The sequence below is a fragment of the Alosa pseudoharengus genome, unplaced genomic scaffold (genome assembly GCF_046254945.1).
Source record: "Alosa pseudoharengus isolate Yale_2024_CS ecotype anadromous, Long Island Sound unplaced genomic scaffold, YU_APseudo_1.1 YU_APseudo_1.1_scf_16, whole genome shotgun sequence".
Lineage (NCBI taxonomy): Eukaryota > Metazoa > Chordata > Actinopteri > Clupeiformes > Clupeidae > Alosa > Alosa pseudoharengus.
The window spans coordinates 39,199,677-39,223,575 of NW_027468630.1; the positions used below are offsets into that span (position 1 = coordinate 39,199,677).

Here is a 23,899-nt window from a genome sequence, read left to right on the forward strand (position 1 = left end):
TTCTTTTGATACACAAGTGTAAATCCTGTGTATCATGTTACACAATGGGCTGTGTGCTTGTAAGGAACCTGTCACAAAGAGGATGCTTTGCCATCGTGTGTGTGAGTGCACGAGAGAGGGATAGGGAGAGGAATAGGTGCATGCGTGATGGCAAGTGTTACGGTTCTTGAATAGTTTAACAAAACAGTTTTAAAATAGTTCTTAGGCTATTTAAGCATGCAATTTGTGTCCATATGTAGGCTATAAGCTACACTTCTGTGAGCCTAAAAGGCACGTAATAGCCAGCTCAGGACGCGATTTAGTTCAGGTCTGATTAAATTACGGATGACCCTGGGTGCCTGTAGTCTTTTCTGACAGTCCGTCAAAAAGCAGCAACTAGACTTTTTGACGTTCCCTATCGCATAATTTAGGACTTGTCTACTATGTAGGCCTAAGGGATAACATCCGCCGAGGTGTCCCGTTATTCACAATTAATGGACGAGGCGGATGCAAATAACTCCCGACGCGCAGCACCCGAGTTTGTAGGCTAACTAGTAGGCTAACAGCATATCACTAACGTGCATCAATCTGGAATTCGCTAAATGAAGGAGGTGGGTGCTTTAGGCTACTTATTGATCCGGATCAAAGAGACAAAAGCTTACAAAGTGGTGTTTTTGTAACTTCAGTGTAGTAGATGAGTGTGATTCACATTGCAACTTCAGCAATGTAAGGTAGGCCTACCTTCCTTACCTTCGAAAAATAGCTCCGTACAGCTGAAGCCCAGTCTACAGTAAGCCTCAGTGAGAATTCTAAACTTTCTCTGTGTTCAGTCTTCGATCCTGATTGGCTGCATTCGTGCTAACTAACAAATCAGACGGTGCAGTGGGCGGGACAATGTTCTTGACCACAGAGTAGCAAATGCAGGAATTGAGACGCTTTACAGACAAAGTAGCGCGTTTCATTCTTTATCCATTTCAGCATCGGCTTATCGGTGGGAAAAATTACCGATACCAATTATTATAAAAATGCTAAATATCGGCCCTAATAATCGGCTCGGCCGATAATTGGTCGATCCCTAATGTATAAGAGATATAAAGACATGGATGACGAATAATTTCCTGCTTTTGAACTCGGATAAAACAGAAGTCATGGTTTTAGGTTCTAAAAAGATGAGGGATATCCTATCCACATCACAGGCTACATATAGTGATCTTCCACTGACCTCATCCACAAGTGTTAAAAACCTAGGAGTTATAATTGACCAGGACCTAGCACTAAGTAATCACATAAAACAGATCACCAAAACTTAATTTTACCATTTAAGGAACATTTCAAAGATAAGGAAGTCCTTATCCTTACCAGATGCCGAGAAATTAATGTTTTGTCATCTTAAGGATAGACTATTGCAATGCTATTGCAATGCTATTATGCTGGCTGTAATAATACCTGTCTAAAGAGCTTACAGTTTATACAAAATGCAGCTGTTCACACACACAAAAATATGAACATATTTCCCCCATCCTAGCACCTTTACACTGGCTACCTGTTAAAAATCATTGACTTCAAAATATTACTTATAGTTCTTGGTTGGTTGCCTGCATTGAAAGAGGACAGCTCATGAAGACGTTCTTTTGTCTGCTTCTGACAGAAGAAGCACTTATCTATGCTGGCAGCAGCTGCTGCTGAACAAGTGTCCCTCTAGATGGACTTGATGCAGTTGCAGGTGTTGCTGCAGGTTCAGAAGATGGTCTACCGCGTCTTTTCTGAAGACACTGAGTCCTGCCTGCTTCACATGATTTCTAGTAGCGAATCTTAGCATGCTGCAGATGCTCACTGTTACAGGTGGATTTGCAGCAGTTCCTGTGCCAAAATGCTTTGTTCTGTTGTAAAATAACTGCACTGTAACAATGTAATCGTTGGGTGATCTGTGATACCCATCTCCATACTCTCTCATGGACAAAAACAAGAAATTTGGCATATGTCTCTAGTGATGGGTCATTCACCAGTCCACACATATCTGCCACTGGATACATAGCCCAAAATCTGTTTCTTTTAGAATGTGTGTGCCATCACCTGACTAACAGAAAGACACACCTCAGAAACTAGACTGTGCAACCATGAACTATGAAAATGTGCTTGCTCAAATGTAGGCTGAAGGCTTACATTTGAAAGCTAGAAGGTCACTAATATCACCAACCATGAAGAACAGAGCACTATGTGCTTCAAGTTATTCGATATTCTAAATTCTATCACTGCCAGCTATCAACAGCCAACGGTCACTGGTAGTCAGGGATGGATTACTGCATGGGCCTACCGGGCCCAAACCCAGAGGCCCAAGGAGTCAGAGGGCCCAAGCCATTGCATGGAATCATTGCCTCAATATCAACACATAGGCTATGAATCTGATTGAAATAAAGTATTGGCCATCCCCAAAATGCACCAGAATACAGGAAATCACATCAAATAAATGTTAAAAATGTCCCACGCAACAATTAGTGGGGGGGGCCTTAATACATCTGGGCCCAGGGGCCTGAAAGTTCATAATCCGTCCATGCTGGTAGTGTCTCTCTTTCTCTTTCTCTCTCTTACACACACACACACACCTGTCTGTTTGTCTAGCTGATCCTTTACCCTTTCTTTTCTTCACACTTACATAGGCTTCGGAAGGCCTTACAGACTTCAGCTGGTACTATGTAAAAGTCTATTAAACTTGATTTAACAGAGATCTCTGCACTTTGTGCTCTGAACAAATGTTTTATAATGTTGTATTGTTTATGTGGTCCACTTCTGCACACTACCTTGTAGAATATCTTTGCTTTTTGGCACCAAACCCTATGCTATAATACCAGCAATGTGAGGTTTATGGACAAAACACCAAATTTGACCTTTTCTGAATTTGACCTTTGATTTGCGTCCTTCAAAACCTTAAAAAAAAAAATGGAGGCATGTTTTTTTTTTACTCTTAAGACCCCTTAGAACAAAGATATAATACTCTCCAAAAGTTAACATGTGAATCCCACAAGCCCCCAAATTAGACACATAGGCCCCCCTACTAGTACCTGAGTAGCCTGATGGTAGGCAGGTGCGCTCGTAGACATACGGCCGAACATGCAAGCGCCAATGAATCGTGCTCTCACAACAATCACGCCGTTAAACTTAAATAGGTTAACATCACTTTAGTTTGCCTTCAAGCAAGGAAAACGATGATTTGAAGGGCAAGGGGGTAGCAACAGGGCAACACAGAGACAGGCCCGAAGGCAGGGCTAATGTTATGAGATTATTAAAAGATGGGATATTCTACGGGAAAACATTAAAACGGCAAGACAGCGGGGGGAAAGTTAAAATACGTGATAAACACGGAAAAAGTTGGCATGCATTGTTTCGGTCCCCATGCACAGGGATTATTTGTCATATTATTAACCACATATGATTATTTGTGAAATTGTGCAAACAGGTGCAACACATTTGAAAAGGAAGGACTGGTAGCATGCAAGCTCACAGGGTCATTGAACAATTTCTAGCAGGCAAGGGAGGGTCATGCAACTTTTGACTGAAGCACTCAAAATTCCTCCGGTGGCCCCTTCAATAAATAACGAACAGTCCCTAGATTGCTGCTGGGCTATATGGTTCATGTCTGTTATCACACTCTTGGCTGGCGGGTGGCCTTTAATTCTGAATAACAGGACACCGTTCCATATCAATGCTTATGAATGGTAACTATAACAACCATAGTAGGACGACGGTTGCAGCGCTCTAGAATCTTTGGTTGCAGGCTTCCCAACAATGGAATCAACTGTAAACAAGCTAACTGTCCATGCTAAAGTTGTACAACAAGCTGAGCTAGTGAGCTTCTTTTTAAACAGAACCGCGTGTTTCCAGTGTTTACAGTGGCAACCGGGTGATAAGCGGGATAACGGCCTTCGAGGTGTGTCCAGTTATACGGAATTAATGGACTCGGGCGGAGGCAACTCCTCTCCGCTGCGCGTCGGGGAGTTTTTTGCCCCTCGCCCTCGTCCATTAATTCCGTATAACAGGACACCTCAGCGGCCGTTATCCCTTACTTAACAACTCATTGCCGTCAAACGCGTATCTCGCGTTTGCATCCATTACAAACAAACATGCAATGTGAACGTCTGGGATTGGGGAGAGCACTAAATGCTCTACTGAATAAGCACAAAGTCAAACCTTTAAATGAAAAACACTCTTTAATAATCAAAAAAATAAACCGCTAATGAAATAAACTTGTGACCATCAAAAATCGTTTATCGCCTGTAACTCCGTGATAACAGGACGTAACATGAAGGCATTAGGCTGAGCAACGGAGGTTAATATGCTCAATATTTTGTCCAAATGATGTCTGTCTATCATCGTTGCACTCAGAGAAAAACAGAATGTTTAATTTGTCCTGCGTTTCTTCTACGGCTGCAAACAGGATTCACTCGCAGTTAACCAAATATTTCTTTATTAGGGTAGGGCAGGCATATTTCTGGCTATTAAATTATTTCTAAACCAGTCTGCTAAAGTCTGTAGTTAAGTCTGTGTAGGGGTTTCCAGGTTCCATTTCTTTTTACGAGACACCCTGCTCAATTGAGACATCTGCCGGTTGTTGCAGCGTCGTTGCAGCGTCACTGGAAAAATACAAATTAAAGTCGCGTGATACCGCATGATCCCGCGTGATTCCGCGTGCGGACCGCGAGGGAAGCTGGCCAAGTCGAAGCACTGCCCACTGTAGTTGCAAAAAACGTCCTTTGCCGAACCCAACATTTAAATAAGAATATTGTCTTAACGAAACAACTCTAAATATCAGAGTGGGATAGGTTGGGATATTGTATACATTTCACTTAAATTGCAACCGCAACATGCCTGATTGCCGTTCAAACGACAACGAAAAGTATATCAAAGAACATTTTGCGTTTGAATGTAGCACGAATTTTTTTTTAAACAGCTGGACAAATGATTTAGCTAATTGATTATAGCCTGTAGGCCTTTACCTGTACAGGACATTGACAGTAGCCCAGCCTAACAAGCAGATGTTGCAAAAGACATCAAAAGATGCAGTTAATCAGAAATAAATAATGTAATCTGCATCGCTTTATTTAACAAACTGCAAGCAACAAGGGTTGAGTTCGCTGTGAGGCCAAACCCAAGAGCAGAGGCTATCTGTTAAGGCAGTCGATAGGCTATATGATAACGAGCTGTGTGCGCCTGGAAAGACAATAGAAGATGCTTTCTGAATAGCACAAATGTTCTTCCCAATCGTTTCCATAAAATAGGCTAAGTCAAAGACAGAAAACGAAGTCTTATAATGACATAATGGTATAATCTTTTTTCTATTTAGGATGCGCGGGTGAGGGATAAGGCTTTCATGGTGGACCACGCACTTTTTCTTGTGTCAGGAACTCTGCACATAGGCTTAGTCCATCCGTCCCATCAGCCACAAAGCCAACAGCTATAGAAAGCTGACTAAAAGCTAGATTAATGTCAATTCAGGTTGCTGTTCACACACTTACATTGTGTGTATCATGTTTTCTTTTATAAATAATGATATTGAATTTTGCAGTGCAACAATGCTTCATAAAGACGGGACAAAATCATGAAAAGAAAGGCACAAAAGATTTTTGAAAGACTACAGTCTTAGACCCTCTCACATCTAAAGACAAGTAGTAGAGTTTTAAGTCACAGACTATGATTTTGACTATGAAGACTATGAATTTCAGGTGAACTGATTTTTTATTGAAGATTAACTTGTTGTGAATCTACCAATCTATACATGCTTTAATAAAAAAACAAAGTAATATTTATTGTATGCAAGACTGCAACTAGATTCCTTTAAATTATTACCCATCGTGCAATAGATAAACAGGAACTGAAATGATAGCCTACTAAACTCAAAGTCTTATTTTCGTGTTTCTGCAGCATTGTTTCATGCGTGACATCCCTAACCGATATAGTTGTTCTGTCACGTGGAAGAGCCGACTAAACATGTATAAGAAATTACAAATATTATAAGTATAACAAATAATCATATAGGCTACAGCTGTCGCCTACTTTGCCCCTTCCTGTTTGAATTGTGAATAATGTTGGCATATACTGTTTAAAAATGGTATTCCATGTACCCCTTTTTAAATTTGAGCACCTGCCCCTCCGTCTCTTTACGGCTGTGGTGCACATAGTGCACTGCATCGAAATGTACTAAATTATGTTTTTCTAAACAAAGTTCGGGAGGAGCCTTCGGGATGATTGACAGCAATTAACTCACCCACTGCCGCCGCAGGGTATTTAAGCCGACCTCCTTTGCCATACGTCACACGCTCCGGCGTTCACGAAATCATCCCCCCTCCTCCCCCTACTCCTCCATTTCACCAATTGCCCTGTTACTCATCCTCCTTACACAGGGGGGTGCAAGCGGACACCGCTCTATCGCGATCTCCGCTCCAGGCACTCCAGGACCACGGCCAGCTACCTTGCCAAACACGCACTTCTCCCATGCGCTCTAGTCTAGCTTAAGCAAACATACCGAAGGGCGAACTAATGAACAGAAGTATGCTGTTTGGAACAGAGTACATGTCAAATGCATTAAGATATTCTCTAGGCACAAATCACTAGTTATTTCAAGTGTTAAAGTATATGTGTTCAACCTTATCTATATATTCACTGTACAGAATCCAGAGTACAATGGAGAGTGGGAAAGCTACTTCAGAGACCTGCCAACGTCTCTCTCTTCATTACTTGTGCTACTCACTACTGCAAACAATCCAGATGGTACAGTCACTTTACCCACTTCTCATCCAAGAATGCCTCACTGTCTTCAGTCCTCTGTTCTGAACTGAGCTTTTTTATTTTGCTCCAACAGTTATGATTCCAGCATACTCTCTAAACAGAGGATATTCCATCTTCTTCATTCTCTTCAGTGTATTTGGTTAGTATGAACTCAACAGAAATCCTTGACCTATTGTCATAGGTAAAGCAATCTTGCATAAAATCTCAGTGCACACTGCCAGTGTTATTATCAGTGCTGGTACGGTCAAGTTATTGACTTAACATACAAACATAATGAAAAAACAACAAATAAACAATGTAAAAGAATGTCAGAATGTTCCTACTTAGTTTCTAAGTGCTCTACAGGCATTATTAAAAAATGTCTTTGTGATTTCATTTCAAGTAACATTATGCTATTTACAGACAAAACAAGTTCAAATTCCAATTCAATACTTTATTGCCATGTCAACACAGTTGATTGGAATTTGTCTTGGTGCCAATCCAGTTAAAAGGCAATACATACTCAGGAACATACAGTACATAAAAGACATAAATGAATCACACAGACAATCATTCAAACCAGTAAAAAGCTGTGATGACCTTTTGCTAATTCAACTTCATATAGTATATGAAGTGTCTTGTGCAGTCTATTTTGTGTATTTGATAAAGGTGTATTTAGTACAGGTCTTTGCAAGGTGTCTGAGCATTAAGGAACCAAATAGTGGCACGGTAAGTACTGTTAATTAACGGGGTGGTAAGTCAAACCATGGGACGCAAAAAAATCATCAAATATTTAGCAAACAAGCAGATTTTATTCTGAATAACCTAATGCAGTGCCCGTTCAAACATTCCATTCCTATAGAAAACCCGTAGCCCCCTCCTAGTACTACCAACAATTGGACATGCTAAATCTACCACTTGTCACCCTTAAGGCCGGGACACACCAACCCGACGGCCAACCGTCGGCAGGAAAGCAGTCTTTGCTTAAACTTGTATGTTGTTGCAAACTAACCTGAAATAACATACGTTCAGCAACAGTGTGGTAGTCTACTTGCTCTAGCAAAAATATGTTAAGATAGTTTATCAAAATGGGTTCATAACATCGCTGAATGTACGGCTAATGGTCATAGGACTACTGTTTAGTCAAGCACTCAACCAATCAGATTGGTCATTGAGACCAGGAATGTGTGTCCAGGCCTTTAGTCACTCAGTTCTATGTGAATAGTACTAGTACTAAACTAACATGTCCTTGTCACACTGTACCTTGATTTCCCTTTTTTGTACATTTCTTTTGATAAAAGCATCAGCAATGACTAAATGTAAATGTAGACCAAGCAGTGATCAGAGTGCCCTAAAGTTGCCCGAGAAGCAGAGTGATATGCATCTTTTAGAACTGTGTACAGGTGGTCCAGTAGGTCCATGTTATTATTAGGGCTGTCAACCGATTAAAACAAAATCTAAGTAATTACATACTCTGTAATGAATTAATTGAAATGAATCACATGCATCCATTTTGCTATGAATGAATTTTAAAAATATTTCAATAAAATGTTGCCAGATGAGTAAATCAATGAAAAGCTAAACCAACATTATAGACTTTAAAGGTACACTATACAGGTTCAGGTATTTTGGCAACTGTTTGGCAACCCTCTAGAGTTGCAGTATATTTATATTTTACCCTGTCGTTATTTAGCAAAGTTTTTGTGACTTGTCCCCCCTGTACACAATAAAAATGCTTTTGTTGTAGAGGTGAAGGACTATCAATAGGTAAAAACTATCTCCAAAGAGCTATATCTACTGACAAGGTAATGTAATGTCCAAGGTAATTCTTCAGTTAGTTAGTTAGTCGGTGATATGTAGCCTATAGTAAGTAGCCTAACCAATAAGTTTGCGAAGTTAACGTTGACAAGGCTGGCTGCTAGCATTATTTATTATTATCAAGGGGTGTGCAAACCTGTACCTTCCGTTTAGCTTGCATTGAGTTGTTACAGAAATTCCTTACTGCAGAAATCACAGAGAACATGCTCCTGTCAACAGTTCCATCTGGGTGTTTTTTTAAATGTAGGTTAAATGTTCTATTCACCTGACCAAACAGCGCTTTCTCGTCAGCCTCCTTCAGTCACTGTAGTCAGAACTTGCCTGGGTCAAAGGTCACTACGAAATGTGATTAATAAGTGTTAATTTATTAACATGTTATTTTTTCTGTAATTAATTAATCAAAATTAACACGTTATTTTGACAGCCTTAGTTTAATATCCATGGAGGACTAATAATGAATGTACACTTTAGTTGCAGTATTTTCTCAATCCATTATGCAGTATTTTCTTAATCAGCCATTATGCAATCTATGTAGTGTTGTTGGAAATTGCATATGTGATCTCTTGTTGGGGATGGATTCACTGATTTGAAATGCAACTCATCCATTTTATTGGCAAGGCGTGAAGACTAGCCAGGTGAATCAGTGGAATCAGACCTGAATTTACCGGTCTCCTTCGCTACAGTTCTTCCAACTAAAATGTCCAGAAAACTTCCTGGGTTTGGAATAAATGGTGGAAGGCTGTCTGGAGTGAACTGCCTGATATTTATCAGTTCTCTCTTGAAACTGATTGGGTTTGCGCGACCAAACAATCACTACATTTTCATGCCGCCAATAGATAGATAGATAGATAGATACTTTTATTCATCCCCGCAGGGGAAATTCAGATGTCCAGCAGCCGTGTGTTGTCTACCAACAAGCATTCACACTGCGATACACTCATAAAACCCTAATGACAACAGTTAATAAAATAAAATAAAAAGAGTCCCAAAACAAGCTACTATCATTAGTAGTACATGTAAATAATTAATACACTTCAACCAGGTCCGTTATGTAGTCTTATGGTGGCCGGAATAAATGACCTCCCGAACCTCTCAGTCCTGCAGCTCATGGAGAGGAGTCAGTCACTGCGGCTGCTTTGCTGGGTGACCACATGTCACGGTTCAGACAGACGACCAGAGGACCACAATTGTGTCACACCAGAAAGTTTATTAAACTTAAGGGAAAAGGGAAGTAGGGAGTGAATGAAGGCTCCAGGGGTTCCAGGGGTAACCGAGAACGTGCTGTGTCTGTGTCACCCCCAGTGGAATCGATGCGTCCTATGACGCCGGTGGTGGGTGGTCCGGAAGTCCTGGGGGGGGGGGGGGGGGGACACAGATACAAAAGGGCGGATGAAACGAGGCAGAAGTACGGTTCAAGGGAAATCCAAAAATCTTAGTAGCAAGGCAGAAGGCTGGTCAGAGTCGTTACAGCAGAAAGCAGGTCTGGTTTTCAGGGGCAGAAGAGTAGCCAAGATTCCGGCAGGTCCGTGGTCACAAAACAAGAGTCAGCCAGAAGCGCGAGCAAACAGGTTCCGGGTGTGAGCTTTGCAGACGATCTGACAAAGGAGAGCTGAAAGACAGGGCTTTAAATACTGGGAGAGGTTAGTGGGTAATGCAGCGCAGCTGGCAGAGTAATTAGAGCAGAGCAGATCAGAGCAGGGACAGGTGGAGCTAGTTAGGCTGAGTAGAGAGAGTGGTGAGCAGAGTGGAAGATAATGGAAACCAATTAAGGTTGTAACCCGGTGGAGTGAGAGGACTCATGACAGAACCCCCCCCCCCAAGGGACGGCCCCAGAAATCCCAAGAGCAACACCACGCCGGGCGGGAGGAGGGGAGCCGGTGGAGGGCTAGAACTCCTCCGAACGGTCCGAGTGAACGTCCTCATCCTCGGAGGGTCGTGGTCGGGAGACGGGACAGGTCCCGAGACAGGGTCAGGCACAGGACGGGAAGCCGGGCGGGCAGGATGGTTAGGGACCCCTCTGGGGCGGCCCCTACGGATTGCAGGTTGATCAGGATGCCATTGGTGGAAGCGGTGATGAGAGTCCGATCCACAATCTGACTAGCCGGCACCCAGGTCCTTTCCTCAGGTCCATAGCCCTCCCAGTCAACGAGGTACTGGAGACCCCTACCCCTCCGTCTGGACCGAAGCAGGCGGCGGACGGTGTAAACCAGACCACCATCGACGAGCTGTGGAGGAGGAGAAGGCGCAGCAGGGACCAGCGGACTCTCATGAATGGGCTTAATCTTAGACACATGGATAGTGGGGTGCACCCTCATGGAATTAGGCAGTTGGAGCCGGACAGCAGTTGGACTAATCACTCTTACGATAGGGAATGGGCCAAGGAACCGAGGTGCCAGCTTTTGCGACTCCATCCTGAGTGGCAGGTCCTTCGATGACAACCATACCCTTTGACCAACATGGTAGGTGGGAGCAGGAGTTCTCCGACGGTTGGCCCTGGTAGTGTAGCAACGGATCTGAGGAGTGTGGCTCGGGCTTGTGACCAGGTGCGGCGACATCGACGGGCAAAAGCAAGTGCAGATGGGCAAGTAACCTCCCCCTCCTGGCTGGCGAATAGAGGAGGCTGGTATCCATAGACACATTGGAAGGGGGACATACCGATGGCAGAGCAGGTCAGAGAATTGTGTGCATACTCATACCCATGTCAATTGCTGCGACCAGGAGTGGGGGTTGCGGGAGGTCATGCATCGCAGTGCCTTCTCAAGCTCCTGATTTGCCCGCTCTGACTGCCCATTGGATTGGGGATGGAATCCGGAAGTCAGACTGACTGTGGCTCCCAGCAGGTGACAGAACTCCTTCCAAAAGGCGGAGGAGAATTGTGGGCCACGGTCAGAAACTACATCCTTTGGCAGTCCGTGGATCCGGAAGACGTGTTCCAGGACCACCTGGGCGGTCTCCTTGGTGGTTGGGAGCTTGGGGAGGGGAACGAAGTGTGCCATCTTGCTGAATCGGTCAACTATGGTGAGAATGACTGTCATGCCACTTGAAGGGGGCAGCCCCGTGACAAAGTCAAGGGCGATGTGAGACCAGGGACGTGTGGGCACAGGCAGGGGCTGCAGCAATCCGGCTGGGGGCTGGCAGGACGACTTGTGTTGGTTGCAGATGGGGCAGGCTTGGACGAATTCCCGTACATCTCTTCTCAGAGAGGGCCACCAGAACCTCTGGGCGAGCAGGTTGTAAGTGCGGGTGGAGCCGGGGTGACAAGCTAGGCGGGAGTCATGTCCCCACTGAATGACCTGGGACCTCAGGTTTTCGGGGACAAAAAGGTGGTCAGCTGGGCAAGCGCTGGGACCTGGCTGGTTACGGAGAGCTTCCAGCACCTGTTCCTCAACGTCCCAGGTCAGAGCTGCTACGATGCAGGGACTTGGCAGAATCGACACAGGGTCCTTGGAGGGGGTGTCATCCTTCTGGAATTGACAGGAGAGGGCGTCTGGCTTGGTGTTGCGTGATCCAGGCCGGTATGACAGAGTGAAGTTAAACCTGGTGAAGAACAGGGCCCAGCGGGACTGCCTGGAGTTCAACCGTTTGGCCTTGCGGATGTACTCCAAGTTCTTATGATCGGTCCAAACGAGGAATGGAACGGTGGACCCCTCCAGCCAGTGACGCCACTCCTCCAGGGCAAGCTTCACAGCCAGCAGCTCTCGGTTCCCTATGTCGTAATTGCACTCAGAAGGGGACAACCGACGTGAGAAAAAGGCACAGGGATGGAGCTTCCTATCCTCCGCAGCCCACTGAGAAATCAGAGCCCCGACTCCCACATCCGAGGCGTCCACCTCCACAATGAATTGCCGGTCCACATCAGGCATCTGGAGGATGGGAGCAGAGGTGAACCTTGCCTTGAGGGTACTGAAGGGTTGCTTGGTGCTGGTTAGAGCAGTGAGAGGAGCAGCAATGGTACTGTAGTTCCGGATAAACTTTCTATAGAAGTTAGCAAACCCCAGAAACTGTTGCAGCTTCTTTCTGTTCTCCGGAACTGGCCATGAAGTGACTGCTGATATCTTGGCAGGATTCATTTGGATACTTCCCTCTGCCACGATGTACCTCAGGAAGGCCAATGTCTTGACGTGAAACTCACATTTCTCCGCCTTGGCGTAGAGGGAATTCTCCAGGAGACGATGAAGGACTTGCTGGACATGGCGGATGTGTTCAGACAGGTTTCTGGAGTAGATTAAGATGTCATCCAGGTAAACGAAGACAAACTTGTTTAACATGTCCCGCAGCACATCATTCACTAGAGCCTGGAACACAGCAGGAGCATTGGTGAGGCCAAAAGGCATAACCAGATACTCGCAGTGGCCTGTTGGTGTATTGAATGCGGTTTTCCATTCATCTCCCTCCCGGATCCGCACTAGGTGGTAAGCGTTTCTGAGATCCAACTTGGTAAAAACAGTGGCTCCCTGGAGCAACTCAAAGGCAGAGGTGAGCAGAGGCAGAGGGTAACGGTTTTTCACCGTGATATCGTTGAGTCCCCTGTAGTCGATGCAGGGGCGAAGAGATCCGTCTTTCTTCCCCACAAAGAAGAAGCCAGCACCAGCAGGAGATGAAGACGGGCGGATTAATCCTGCGGACAGAGAGTCGTTGATGTAGTCCTCCATGGACTTTCTTTCAGGAGCAGACAACGAATAGAGACGGCCCTTTGGAGGGGCTGTTCCAGGGAGGAGGTCGATGGCACAGTCGTACGGTCGGTGAGGGGGCAGAGTTGTGGCTCTTGCTTTGTTAAACACTTCTCTGAGACCTGGTAGCATTGTGGGACATTGGAGAGGTCAGGAGCGGAGTTGGTGGGTACTGGCCGAGGAGGTAGTGCGGCAGCAAGCAGGCAGGTTCAATGGCAGTCCTCTCCCCACTCCCTGATCACCCCGGTTACCCAGTCGAGCTGAGGGTTGTGCCGGCGGAGCCATGGGTAACCCAGGATGATGGGTTGGCCTGGAGAGGGGAGCAGGTGAAACTGGATAGTTTCTTGATGGTTTCCGGACAGACCCATAGAGACCGGGGCCGTGACATGAGTGACCGATCCGAGTAAGTGTCCGTCCAGTGCCCGGGCAGGAATAGGAGGTGTCAATCGGTGGTTCTCCAGTCCCAGTTGGCGTGCCAGCTTGATGTCCATTATGTTGGCTTCGGCGCCAGAATCCACCAGAGCAGCCAGGGTGTGAGTTGAGTCAAAGAGACGGAGGTGTACTTGCAGCAAGGGTTTGCGGTCGGAGGACTGGACGGTCATTGAGCTCAACCGGACTCCCCCTATGCCCGGTGAGCTTCGGCTTTTAAAGGGCAGGTTACAACACGATGTCCATCACCTCCACAATAGAGGCAGAGGTTTGAGGTGAAGCGGCGCTGGCGCTCTGCAGGAGTGAGAGAGGCTCGCCCAATTTCCATGGGCTCAGACTGGTCAAGCTGGCTTGGTTGAGTGGCAGTAGACGACAGGAGCCCAGTCGGATTTCTCCGAATGCCGGTAGTTGGTGGATTTTGGCGCCCCCTCTCACGACGACGGGTCTGTATCCTTCTGTCGATCCGGACAGCCAGTGCGATGGCTTCATCAAGGGTGGAAGGCAGTTCATGGGAGACCAACTCGTCCTTGATATAGTCGGCCAAGCTATGGAAGAATGCGTCCACCAACGATGGTGTGTTCCAAGAACTTCGTCTTGCCAGGGTTCGGAAGTCGATGGAATGGTCTGCGACTGTACGTCTGCCTTGCCGAATACTGAACAGTTCACGAGACGCCTCTGCGGTTGGTGAATCCAGGTCAAACACCTTCAGCATCTCCTCAGCAAACAGGTCGAAGGTTGCATATGCAGGGGTTTGACGTTCGAACTCTGCTGTTCCCCAGAGTCGAGCTCGGCCCGTAAGGTGAGTGATGGCATACCCAACTTTAGCCCCTTCAGTGGCGAAGGTCCTTGGCTGCAAGGAGAACTGAAGTCGGCAGCTAGTCAGGAATGGCCGGACCTGGGTTGAATCGCCGTTGAACCGCTCTGGGTTTCCGATCTTGGTTCCGGAGCAGCGGCTGCAATGACCGGGGCAGGTAACTCGGGGGCTGGGCTGGTGGGCAGACTGACTGGAACTGGGCCGGTGGGCGGAGTGGCTGGGGTAAGGTTGGTGAGGAGTTGGATGATCATGGCGAGTTGTTGTTGCTGCTGCTGGAACTGCTGCTGTTGCTGCTGGAACTGCTGATGCTGTTGGTGGCTGACCTGAAGCAGGGAGGCAATGTCGCCGCTCATGCGGGCTAACCCTCTCAGTGTGTTCCAGGCATTGCATGGCGGTGGGTTGCTCAGGTTCATCGGCTTCCATGTCGGGGGAAGTGTGCGCTGAGTCCATGATGGTCAGATCGTACTGTCACGGTTCAGACAGACGACCAGAGGACCACAATTGCGTCACACCAGAAATTTATTAAACTTAAGGGAAAAGGGAAGTAGGGAGTGAATGAAGGCTCCAGGGGTAACCGGGAACGTGCTGTGTCTGTGTCCCCCCCAGTGGCAGCGATGCGTCCTATGACGCCGGTGGTGGGTGGTCCGGAAGTCCTGGGGGGGGGGAACACTGATACAACAGGGCGGATGAAACGAGGCAGAAGTATGGTTCAAGGGAAATCCAAATATCGTAGTAGCAAGGCAGAAGGCTGGTCAGAGTTACCGGGATTGAAGAGTAGTCAGGAGTCGGCCAGAAGCGCGAGCAAACAGGTTCCGGGTGTGAGCTTTGCAGACGATCTGACAAAGGAGAGCTGAAAGACAGGGCTTTAAATACTGGGAGATGTTAGTGGGTAATGCAGCGCAGCTGGCAGAGTAATTAGAGCAGAGCAGATCAGAGCAGGGACAGGTGGAGCTAGTTAGGCTGAGTAGAGAGAGTGGTGAGCAGAGTGGAAGATAATGGAAACCAATTAAGGTGGTAACCCGGTGGAGTGAGAGGACTCATGACACCACAGTGTCATGCAGCAAGTGGCTCCTGTTACTAAGGAAGGTTTTCGTCATGATCCTCATTCTTTCATCCACCAAATCTCCTACTAATAAATGGCTTTGAATCAGATTATTGGGAATAAACCAAATATGCATGTGTCTTGTAAACACCTTATTCTGATTGAAATAAACCGAAAAAGGCCCTATTCGGTTTACTAAAAAAACCGTTTGCACACCCTAGCATATGCCTGTTCTAAACGGAATATTGGGTCATGAAAACACCTTAAACGGAATATGCTCCCAGAAGGAAGAGTGTTGTAGGCCTACGCATGCTCAATTTGCACAGAATTAGGATAAAATGAACCAATTATCTCTCTCTTTCCTAATCATGGCGAAAAAACGCGCACACTTTTGGAAACACGAGGAGACAAACTTATGTCTTGCAATCAACTTATGTTTTGCATAAAAGACTTAAATGTCATGGAGTTCCTGTTCAGTCAAAAATTTACGTCATGCCGTTGGGAGCCTATTTGTAGGCCGCGTCATTGACTTATTCGGAATAATGTTGATTGCTATGTAAACAGGAATTATGTTCAAAACGTGACATTCTACTTGCTTGTAAACAGGTTAAACTGAATATTGACATAAATGGAATTTGGGCAATAAACTGAAAACCGTTTATTCCCGGCATGAAAACGTGATGATGGAGAATAAGCAATAACAAAGAAAATACTAGACAGCACAGTACAGGTGTTTCCATCTGCAGTGCCATCTTAGAATCATGCTGTTGTACTTTTCATTTACGGATGTGACAAATACAGTTCTTGATTCTTGCTATGGCGGGTTTTGTAATGAAAGCTAAATTTTAATTATGTGTGATATGTTTTTCTTCCACCAGGAACATATTTTCTGATGAACTTACTCACTGCCATAATATACAACCAGTTTAGGGGGTACCTGCTGGTAAGTACTGACAAGGATCTCTTCCTCTGTTCCATAATTCGGTTTATTTATAGTCCTTAGCAGACCGGCATTTACAGAGATTGTAATTTGTTTATTGTCTACATGACCTAAGAATGGCCTTACTATCAGGACTGCATCTTAAAGGCAGAGTCTGAGATTCTTGAAACAGGTTGCTCCTGATGTGTTCATTGGCTCATCAGTTATGTATGGCTCAGACCTTATTATTAAATATTTAAAGAGCTAGGACATTGTTTTTTTGTGGAAAAGAAGAGTTAGGACAGCTATAGGGATATGAATAACCAGCTAGAGGGATATGAAGAGCAACATTTGACAAGAAGTGTAAAGGATTACAATAGCAATCAGTAGGCCCTTTCTCACTGCCAAAATTCCCGCAAATTTATGTACCAGAATCGCAGAACGCCTGTTCCTTTCACATAGACCGAGGCAGAACGGTGGGATGAAGTGTCTCGCCAAATTTACTACCAAGCACCTTAGACATTTTGCCGAGTTGATTAGTTCTGGCACCAGTGTTAAAGTGTGAAGTCGGGATGGGGGAATTTGGGCGGGCGTTTTGATGACACTACATATGTCCAACTCACCACAAGAGATTTAAAATCTGACTGATCAAAAGTAATAGCAGAGACAGCACATTATGACAATCTTTATATCCACAAAGCTTCCAGTGATTTAACACCTATTTCCGTCATACATTCTTGATATGAGCTAGTTAGAGATAGAAGAATATGGCAAGACTATCTCTATCACACAGGTCTGACTAAATTCAAAGTTTCACTCCAGAAACACTTTGTTGTAGCCTATGGACCTTGCCCAAAACTTGCGACAACAGGCTTTACCCTTAGAAACCCTTGTCATAGTTTAATATGCGGTTTCTGGCATCGAAAAGCATTTGTAGATGAATGGCCAACATAAATTAACTGTAGCTACATCTGACTCATCTTCAGGGAATAGCAACGTTACTCTCTTTCAATAACAGGACGCACAACGTTATTTTCATACATTCATTTGATTAACAGGCTAGACTAGGCTAGATGGCGATTAAGCACACTGAATAGGCTTTCTGTTCATGGGAGTAAAATGAATGATAATCCTCAGTTCAGAAAATCATGCTTCCATTTACATTCACAATCTAAAACAGATGTGCAAGTCAGCACTCCGCTGAGAGCTCAAGAATCAGGGCTTCTACACACAGTTGCGTTCCGTCAACGCATGCCAGTGGGTGTTCCCGACGGTAGCTATGCAAATGACCTGAAGTATAACTGTAATTTGATTGGTTGGTGCCGCCTGTCGATTGGTTTGATTGGCCGGTGCCGTCTGTCGGTGCAGCAACAGCTGAACTCCTCAACGCGAGCAACGAGAGAAACGCAACGCAACGGACCCACAATTCAGTTCGGCAACGGATGACGTCAGCCCATGTAAAGTAAATGGGAGGCGTCTCCGGCACAGCAACGCACGCAACTGTGTGTAAGAGCCGTAAGTTAAATCGCGAACAGCCGGCAGCTCCGTTTAAAATGTCAAAATTGTCATCTGTGATGAAATGCGTTCATATTCCACTTTTTATGTCATAAACATAGCATGCCTATGAAAAGTCTTTGCAGTAGGATTGTCCAATGGTCAATCTATTGCTTCAATTTGTGTTTTATGTGACGTGCCGATGCTGGGTTCATGCCGTTTTGCGCAAGTTTAAAATGTTTAGCCGACTGCATAATTTGTCAGCTATGATGAAATTTGTTTAATAAGTTCCACTTTTCATGCCATGAATGTAACGTGCCTATGATAAGTCTTTGCAGTTGTCCAATATGGTCAATCTATTGTCTCAATTGTGTTTAATGTGACGCGCCGAAGCTACATTCATGCATTGTTTTCCATAAATGTCATAAATGCCTATGATTAATATATACTGTAGTGTATCTAATCTAGGCCTCAAGTTCAAATAAATTGGCTTTGCCCACCCGTTTTTTTCTGTGCCCACCCATTTGAACATTTCTGGCTATGCCACTCTTTTAGATCCCAACGCAAATTGACCAAGAAAACCCAAACGTCTTTGTCTACTGTGTTTTAAGTTCAATGAGTTTTTCAACTGAACTGCTTTCTGCTTCTCTTCAATTTCCCTTCCAAATTACTTTTTATTGTCCGAAGATGTTGATCGCAAGAATCCGACATTCTAAGCAGACACATAGTACTGCACTATGATGTAAAGCAACTTCACTTGCATTTGTAGGGTACTAAAAATGTGTGCAGCAGCTAACTAATGGCGGCCTTACATTGTACAATTTTGGTCTGTTTTCACAGTCGGCGACTAAATTTCCAGTCGGACAGAAATCATGGGAGTTGTACTGGAATCGCTGCGTGCTCCCGTCAACTAGATTGTTAAGTGTAAGGTGCCAATCTTAGCGGTTTTAAGTCAGTCGGAATCAGTCTTTTTCTAGTTTTGCCGTTACGACAATATCAAATATGTTTGATATTATCGTAAGTCTTTCTAGTCTTGGCTCATGCAAATAGTGACGTGAACTATAAAAACCAATAGTGACCTCTCTCCAACACCAAACAGGAAGGGGCAAAGTAGGCGACAGCTGTAGCAAGAGACGTACTGAAACCCATGAATATGATAATTAGTCGGCTCTTCCACGTGACAGAACAACAATCGGTTAGGGATGTCACGCATGAATAAATGAATAAAGAAAAGGTTGTGAAGCTGCAGCTCGTTAGCCCAGCGCACCGCAGTAGAACCGATGTGCAAAAACTCAGCGGTCGCCAGATGACAGCGAACTATGTAACCGGTGTAACTGGTCTGCCGGCTGCCGCAAGCCTCTTGCTATCTGGGTGGTCAACTCTGCTGGCTAGCTAGCCAGCTAGCTAGTTCATATCTGACATATCATATTGTGACACCGGCGTTCTTATGGAAATGTTGGTGCTGTTGCGAGTTGTTGCACTGGTTTGAATCCACAGTTCAACAGTGTTGAATACACAGTAGAACATGTTTTGCAGTAAGTTGCTGGTTAATAGAATGTTGCAGCTCGCTCTCGTCACAAGTCCTGGCTCTTTCTCCGCCTCCCTCTCGCCGCCAGCGATTTTAAACTGCGTGACGTATTAAAAAAAAACCTGGCTGACTTGGATGTGGGCTGGGCTTGATCTCAAACCCTGCCTTCCCACATGCTGCAGCGAGATACTCCTCCATAATAAGGCCTACAACTATCACTCTACACGCCCCCTGTTGCACGTCACATTTTAATTTGTTAGCTGATCCTGCCTCCTGGCTCCCCAAAATGCCGGATCATGTGAACAGATCTGCAGGCCGGCAAATTTTCACCTCTTTTGATGCGGCAAAAAGACGTCTCCCCTTTTGTGTGATCTCACTGTGAAAGGGGCTAGTATCTTTGACCCTGTTTTAAAGATGTGTGTTTGTAGAAGTTTTTGTGTATACAGGGAGATAGCCTGGATAAGCTGGTTTTTGACAGGGTTCCTACGAGTAATGACATTTCATGGAGACGTAAGGTGAAATGTCACTGTAGGTGGTTGTTTTATTACCCTATAAAACATACAACCTAAATAATGGGCAGTTGGAGGTAGCCTATCCCGAAAACAAATAAACCCATGTTAACTAAATAAGTAAATCAGGAACCGTATGTAAGAAATGTATTTCGATTAATCATAAAATGGCCTTGATATGTCACTAGACATTAAGAAATCATGTTAATTTTTAAATACTTATATCACTGACAACAGTAGTCCGGCCAGGATATTGTAATTTAAAAAGTGAAGTTGCAGCCCTCAACTGATGTTGATGTTGTGTTTTGTCGTGTCATGTTGTGTTTTGGACTGATGCGCCACCCTCCACCTATCTACTAATCACGAAGTCAGTAGTGTTTCGGAATCCGGGTTGGCAACCTCGAGTCAGGGGGGAGGGGGAGGGGATACACCGCTCTACAGTAATTTGAAAGTGATTGCAGTACCAGTTTTGGCCACAATCTTACAATCTTACTCACTCACATTCTTTACTTCTCTTCAACTCTGACTAACTTTGGTAAATGTCTTAGAATCCCGTTCAGTCACCATCAGTCATCCTGTCTTCTTCCGGTTGAGTGAACGCTGTGCGTGTGTGTCTGCCGCTGCTCACTGGGTGTTTCTCCTTCCTAGCTATCGCTGGACTCCTTCTCTGTCTATTTACCCCCAGAGGCACGGGAAGATGTTTTCGGCTGGGGGTGCGGGGGTGCTGGCATGGCCGGATTATCATGACCATGGGCCCTGGGCACAAAATCGGAATGGGCCCCCCCTCCCACCCCACATGCACACACGCACGCACGCATGCAGGCAAATAGTAGCCAACAAGCTCACTCTCGCGAAGGACACACAGGGCTAGATGTTCTAACGCTTTTGCGCCCACTTCAGGCGTATTTGTTTCGCAACGTGTGCATAAAAACATAGATATGTACAAACAGGATGAAAAAGTGCAGACTGCCTGTCGCGGGAGCTGAAAATGGCAAATTGCGTATTTCCGTGTCATGAATATGCATTCATGGGAGGATCAAGGGGAAAGTGGCAGTTTAGCATAAAAAGATGGGAGGGGAAGCATAAAGAGCGCCTAATTATGTACAGTGGGCATTACTTCAAATTGGCCAGCTACCCTTGCGGTCCGTGCGTGGGATCACGCGACTTTAATTTGTATTTTTCCAGTCACCCTGCAACAACCCAAACAACTGGCAGATGTCTCTTGTGAGCAGGGTGTCTCGTAAAAAGAAATGGAGCCTGGAAAACCCTACACAGACTTCACTACAGACTTTAGCAGACTGGTGTAGAAATAATTTAATAGTCAGAAATATGCCTGCCCTGCCCTAATAAAAAAATATTTGGTTAACTGCGAGTGAATCCTGTTTGCAGCTGTAGAAGAAATGTATATGCCCTGGCTGTCAGTAGACGGAGGAGCGCACAGTCTAGAACAGTGGTTTTCAAAGTGGGGGCCGGGACCCCCTGGGGGGCCGCGAGGGAGTGCCAGGGTGGCCTCAGCAAGTTGAAAGGAAAAGTAAAAGCAACAAATTTATACATTTGAAAAATGTAAAAAATATACCTATTACTATGAGGGTTGTTATACAATGCCATTATAATAATTATGACCGCCGCTAGCGAAGCTAGCGAAGCGGTCATATAGGGATTGTCAAAGTTTTTTTTTTTTTTTTTTTTTTTTTTTCCCCGTCATCTACTTCCTGAATTTTTGGTCAACGATACCCGGGACACCGAACCACCGGGGCACATGAAATTTGGTGGGTATGTAGCCCCACTAGACTTTTACGGAAAAATTTTGTTTCGTCCCCGGGGTCCACTCCCCCCCCGTGCTGGGCCCCCCGAACCGCAAAAAAAGCAGTTTTTCCTAAATAACTACCTGAACCGTGGCACCGAGGATGAAGAATCTTTTATGGTATGTTGGTCTCAAGGGCCCACATCAATCTGGCCCATAATCACTCATTTGTGATTTGCACCCCCCCGGTAAAAAATGAAAATGCAATATTATTCTGCTTTAATCGTCCCTATCTTCAGTTAAGATGTTCAGAACTGCACCAAATTTTATGTGTATGATTGACCTGGCATTCTCTGGGGGTATGCCAAGTTTCGTAGAATTTCATCCATGAAGGGGTCTTTAAAAAAATAGATTATGTGTACATTTAGTGACTGTACACTCATTGGCCTGTAGATGGCGGTGCACACATATACACATGCACACACACACAGGCACCCACATACTATCGGTATTAGAACGGCTGATACATAATTACAAATTCAGTAGGATTAAAAGAAAGCCAAAATAAATATTCATCATCATCATCATCATGGCTGCATTTCCAGTATTGGCGATAAGTAGTCGTTTGTCCACTAGATGGCGCATCGTTGCAGTGAGACGTAATTTTGTTGGAAGTTAAACGTGGGTTGGAATACAATGGCCGCTTCCTACAAGGACTATAGTTTACCGCAGAGAACGTCTAATAAGGATAGGATGATGTTCACATGAAATGTAATTCCCATTTCTTCTTGAAGCCGAAATAAATCTGAGGATGTTTATCGGACATGCTTGGTTTTTACTGCAGGTACGTTAATCTTATAATATCAATAAGGACCTAGGCAATGTCACCGTTAGCGTTGGTTGAGTGATGGAGGCCAATTTGATTGATTGCATTTGTAGAAAACTATAAATGCGGTTATACCAAGCAAATTGATAACAGCACTGTAATTGTATCTTTCGACTGTCATTTGTTGCACGTGCTACAAAAATCATTCTGTGCAATGGAAGATTTACCAACGTTACACCGATCTGATACAGTTTTGCCTACATGCGTGAGACTGAGACGCCTGTTTATTTTGTTTGAAGTGCGTGCAGGGTCTGAGAGGGGAATCGATGTGCTTTGATTCCAGCTTGGTAGTTGTAGTCTGTGAAATTAAAAAGCACGTGTGTGTGAAGTATCCAAACAATGACACCTTCATTTCATTATGGCTGCTTTAGCAACACACCATAAGCTACTGTTTAGGCTAGTGGGTCCCATTTAGAGGTGGCTACTTCATTCGCGCTTTCCTTGACTCATGGAGCTGCGTGAATTTTATTACAACTTTTCGCCACGATATGGCAATTTAAGTCCGCTTGATACTGTAAGGCTTAAGCCATTGGTTTCCAAAGGAGATTTTATTTGTGTCGCCAGCATAGCTTATTGACAATTTATGTTGTAAATAGGCCTACCTTATAAGCCTACCTGTAGCTTAAGGAAGCTAACAGCTTTCTATTAGGATCTAGTTTGTTAGTTACAGTTTTGTCATAACTCCCTGATGCATTTTTGCATTTAGAATAGCCAGAGCGTGAACAATATCGGGTGCCTATGGACTAGGCTCGCTTGGTGAACCCAGCCTGATCTGCCCGCTATTTATTTTTTGATTTCTTAAAAGATTGAGCTTGGTCTGGTGAAAGCCAGACTAGCCATGGACCTCAGTTACACAATGCAAGGGAACATGAATCAGCCTATATTTGCACGAACAATAACGGACAACAGCTCTTCAACTTTGGCCCGTTAAAATGTGTATGAACAGTCTAGCGACGCATTTCATCAAGGCCCATTTGGACATGTCAGTTATTTGCACCACTAGTAAAACAGCATTTCGTTTCAGACTACTGTTACTTAATTTGTGCATTAACAATAACGTTTCAGACTACTGTTACTTAATTTGTGCATTGACAATAAAGTATTACATGAACTAAAGATGACTAAAATCTTATGTAGAAGAAGAAACATTCACAAAAAAATCCATCCATCCAAAAATGACCTTTGTTTTTGATAGCTGTTGAAAACGGCTGAGATGTTTTTGTAAATAAATAAATAAATAAACAAATAAATAAATAAATAACATTATGCTGATACCTTTTGCTTTTCCCAAATACAATGTAGCCTACA

The 23,899-nt window shown here is 44.7% G+C and overlaps 1 protein-coding gene across 5 annotated transcripts in view; it reads left to right on the top strand.

Annotated features, from left to right (window-relative positions):
- LOC143126036 (two pore channel protein 2-like) overlaps nucleotides 1–23,899 on the top strand; it is a 227,563-nt gene that overhangs the window by 62,221 nt on the left and 141,443 nt on the right. For all 5 annotated transcript variants that reach the window (XR_012987356.1, XM_076287963.1, XM_076287962.1 and 2 more), the window contains 3 exons: nucleotides 6,642–6,741; nucleotides 6,833–6,898; nucleotides 16,390–16,454. Coding sequence is in view for 4 of the 5 variants with exons in the window: in XM_076287963.1 (XP_076144078.1) it covers nucleotides 6,642–6,741; nucleotides 6,833–6,898; nucleotides 16,390–16,454 (231 nt within the window). In the remaining variant the exon portion in view is untranslated. The remainder of the gene's footprint in view (nucleotides 1–6,641; nucleotides 6,742–6,832; nucleotides 6,899–16,389; nucleotides 16,455–23,899) is intronic.